Source organism: Populus alba, chromosome 8 (genome assembly GCF_005239225.2).
Source record: "Populus alba chromosome 8, ASM523922v2, whole genome shotgun sequence".
Classification (NCBI taxonomy): domain Eukaryota; kingdom Viridiplantae; phylum Streptophyta; class Magnoliopsida; order Malpighiales; family Salicaceae; genus Populus; species Populus alba.
The window spans coordinates 15,198,406-15,202,423 of NC_133291.1; the positions used below are offsets into that span (position 1 = coordinate 15,198,406).

At 34.0% G+C, this 4,018-nt stretch overlaps 1 protein-coding gene across 1 annotated transcript; it reads right to left on the reverse strand.

Moving 5' to 3' along the window:
* Nucleotides 1-321: 321 nt before the first annotated feature.
* Nucleotides 322-2,787, reverse strand: LOC118061042 (inactive beta-amylase 9). The gene is made up of 3 exons (XM_035074394.2): nucleotides 2,437-2,787; nucleotides 1,489-1,971; nucleotides 322-1,390 (listed from the first exon to the last, which is right to left on the reverse strand). Exons 1-3 carry the CDS (start codon nucleotides 2,674-2,676, stop codon nucleotides 506-508), a joined length of 1,608 nt encoding a protein of 535 aa, XP_034930285.1. The 5' UTR covers nucleotides 2,677-2,787; the 3' UTR covers nucleotides 322-505.
* Between the last annotated feature and the right edge of the window lie 1,231 nt (nucleotides 2,788-4,018).

The following is a 4,018-nucleotide window of genomic DNA, read 5'->3' on the forward strand; positions in this document are numbered from 1 at the left end:
ATCAGTAAATAATATGATATTTTTAAAATTTTCAAGTGTTTTCGGTCCAAAATAAAAAAAAATACACTTTCCTGAAAATCAAGCTAAATTTTATTAAACAAGAAAATTTTTCGTACAAATAAACACATGAAAATTTAAAAACTGGTTTCTCAGATAACCATTTTTCAAAAAATAAATACACCCAGAGTTCATCAATCATAGAGTAAACTAGCCACCTAACCCACTTTCATTAAAAACAATCTCTTGTATTTTTATGGTATTTTTCTTAATTAATCCTTATTTCTTTAAATATAAAAAATAATCATAATAAAATATGAAAAATTTATATAAGAATTGTTTATTTCTTATCATTATAAATATGTTACAATTACGTAAATAAAATAAAAAACTATCTAATGATGGCTATTAATTCTACCATGTTTTGCCTCGTACAATATATTTTCAGACAATGGCAGTCGATATAAAATCTCATATTTACATTATCATGTCCAATCCCATCTTCTAACTATGCTGCTTGCATGTGGGTGTTTGACTCTGAATTCAAAAGTACAGATTCAACAACTTCCTCTTCCTCAGGCAGATCATCGGAAAACATTCCGAGTTGATTGAGGTTTCGGATAAAATGAGTGAATGATGGGAAGTGCTCCGGTGAGAAAAAATCAGCTCCCATTCTCTGATAAGTGAACAAATCAACCGTATTCTCACCTGATATGTTTTTCTTTATCTGCTCAAACCCGTGAGGAGCTTTAGAAACCACCGAGTTCTGCCCAGAAATCTCGACCCCGTGTTTTCTGCAAACCGCTCTAATTTGTGCCAATACTGACTCCGGGCTGGACAGGGACTCCTGAGGCTGATGCTTATCCGACAAATCCATTCCTGGCAAGATCATTTTGCATGAATTCCTTGCAAACATCTCTGCAACTGCTTCATAGCCATCTCTATTGACAGTGTTATTGAAGCCGGCTGTTAGTTCAGAAGGGTGCGAGCGTGTTTTGTACCATGAATGCATGAGAGGGATTTTGCCATGGACAGTTACAGAGGTGTCGCTGAAAGAAGTAGAGGCAAGAGAGAGAAGACGATCTCCATGAGACAAGAGCTCGCTTGAATACCAGGAAAGGAAGAAATCACCATATGGGGAATCCCAAGATCCCCCGTTGTCTTTGAAGAAGTGGTTCGAGTTTGGAGACTGCTCATAGCTCGGTGCATCATGTGGACCGCCAAGTCCCCATAATGGGTTCCCGGTTGCTTCAGCTTTTTCCTTGAGAAGGTTCAGCATGTTTTTATCATAACATTGAAACTCTCCGACTCCAAGGATATTGCCATGACTTGCAAGCTGGCGATGAGAAGGATATCGTAGCTCCCCATCTGGTCCAAGACCCACTGTGACACCCTGCACGAGCAGACATATATTAGCCAGTAATCATCAATGCACTGAATCCTAATACACTTCATGTTTAATCAAAGCATTAAAAAATCAGAAATTCTTACCGTAATTGTGGAACCAAAGAAATGCGAGAATGAAGACTTGAAGCTTTCACAAAATTCCTGATAAACTTGAACTGGAGTCTTCCCGTTAAGAACTGGAACTTCATCAACAGCCAATGACAAGCACTCCCTGTAATGATTCCCTGACCGATCCGCATGGTAGATACCGGGTTCCGAATCGCCTATCCGTGATACCCACTCAGGAAGGGGGATTTTTGGTTGTTTGCTACCATGGAAGCAGAGCGACACGTGGAGCTTAAGACCTGCATTCTGAATCATCTCCGCAAGCACAAGGTATCCCGACCAGTCGTACTTCCCCATCGATTCCTTCTCAACTATTCCCCACCACACTGGTAACTCCACACCGTCAATACCTAATAACTTCAAAGCTCTAAGTCCCGCTGCTATCGCTCGGGCATGGTTTACTGTATTGCAATCAGAAACTGCATCCAACGGCAGCCCAACAAATACTCGAACACCATCGAGCTACATAACAAGATTGCAAAAGACCATCAATTTAACACCCTCACAGTCAACAAACATGATTACTGCAATGATAAACCATAAATCCTCAAGTACCAATAAAAATAATTACTGTAACTAATTCTGAGAAAACAAGCATTTTTTCTTAACAATACCTAGTCCAGATTGTTCCAGAGATTAACTTACACAAAAATTCAGCAGAAATAATTCAATTTCTAATTGCAAAAGTGAGCGATTTCAATAACAAAAACATGGTTATTGCAATCATAATATCATCAATCCCAGTCAAAGAACTATCATTGGGCATAATTTATCAGAATAAAACCTGAAAATTATCTTCTAAATAACTGAATCAAAATAAATAAAAAATCACTTCCTAAGTGAAACCAGCAACATCTAAATCTCCAAGTAAACAAGAACTACAAACAAAAATAGAATAAACGAAAAATTGGGTTTTGAAAACCTTACCGATTTGGGTTTTGAAGAAGACCCACGACGAGGAAGTCTATCGGATCGGACAGGCGAGGATTGAACAGCTTTTAAAGTAAAGCTAAGCCCAGAATTTCTCCACCTTGTACTTTTAGTATTATTCAATAAAGAAACCCTTTTTTGAAAATTACAAAACCTTATCTCTCTGTAAGATGACAACTCACTCCAGCTCGTACAAATTTTTGCCTGAGAAGAGCTTCCGATCACTGAAACCTCCATAGCCACTTGGAATGAAATTGAAGAAAAACAAAATGAATTATTACACAGCTAAAGCAAACTGGAAGAAAGTAAGGGAGAGGTCGTATCGTGTTCGTGGAGAAAGAGGTGTTTTTGGATGTTTTATAGACGCTTCTGTGGGATTAATCAATGGGCAAATGCCACTAAAAGCACCTGCCACGCCACGTTTCTTTTTTATCTTTTTCTTATGGTTGTCATTTTTCAGCCATAAATAATTTTACTTTAGCATTGCTAAATATTAAAAGAAATTGATAATAAAGAATTTTAAGAATATAAATTAGTCGTTAGATTATTGTTTGAAAACGAAATATACTTGTAGATGTAACGATTTATATAAGTTCCTAGATTTATTTTTATTGTATTTTATTAATATTTAATATTACACTCTTTTTATTACAATATATTTTCATTCTTCGTTAGGCAAAAAGAGGAGGAAGAAGAATACCACGGATTCAGGAGGTATGGCTATGATTTTTGGATAAATACTTGACTTTTTCAAAATGTTTTATATATATATATATATAAACATTTGTCTTAATGTTTGAAATGATTGTGATAATTATTTTAGAGCTTTGTATATACAATTTTCTTCCTATGAAAAGATAGATAATTAGTTTTTATATTTTTAACTTAATTACTGAATTTTTATTTTTTTTATTAACGTGAATATCCGGATCAGCTTATACATATCTCGATTAATCTTAAAACCTTAAAGTTAATATTTATATAAATCTTCGGTGACCATCATATTAGTAACTACATGCCTAGAACCTAAGGCCATAAGAAAAATAAACTCCTACTTAATCACTGAATTTTTAGGTGTATTAATATAGTATTCAAAATATGTATTATTTTTAGGATAAAAAATATGATTATGAAATTAGATCTCGCTCTAAAAATATATCTATTAATCTAAACATATTTTTTTTTATCAAAATAATATTATCTTAAGATTTTATTTCCAAAGAAAATCAAAAATAAAAAAATCAAGTTAATGATAATTAATTTTGTATCCATGACACAAGTAGGGTTGATTTTACTTATGAATAGTATAAAAACATGAATGATTGATTCGGGAGGTCATTGTTACCTTGGAAAGGAACACGCAATTAAATGAAGAAATAAAATAATGAAATCATGGATAAGGTCTCACATGAATCCGTGAGTAATGTACACGTATATACTTACAACATTAATTAGTATTTGATTGCAAGTATCTACTCAATTTGTATACTTATCTGGCAAATCCATATCCCAACTGTCTACAACCTCTATAGTTTCATAACTAGATTGGTGGAATCTTTTTATTTTAATATAACGACAA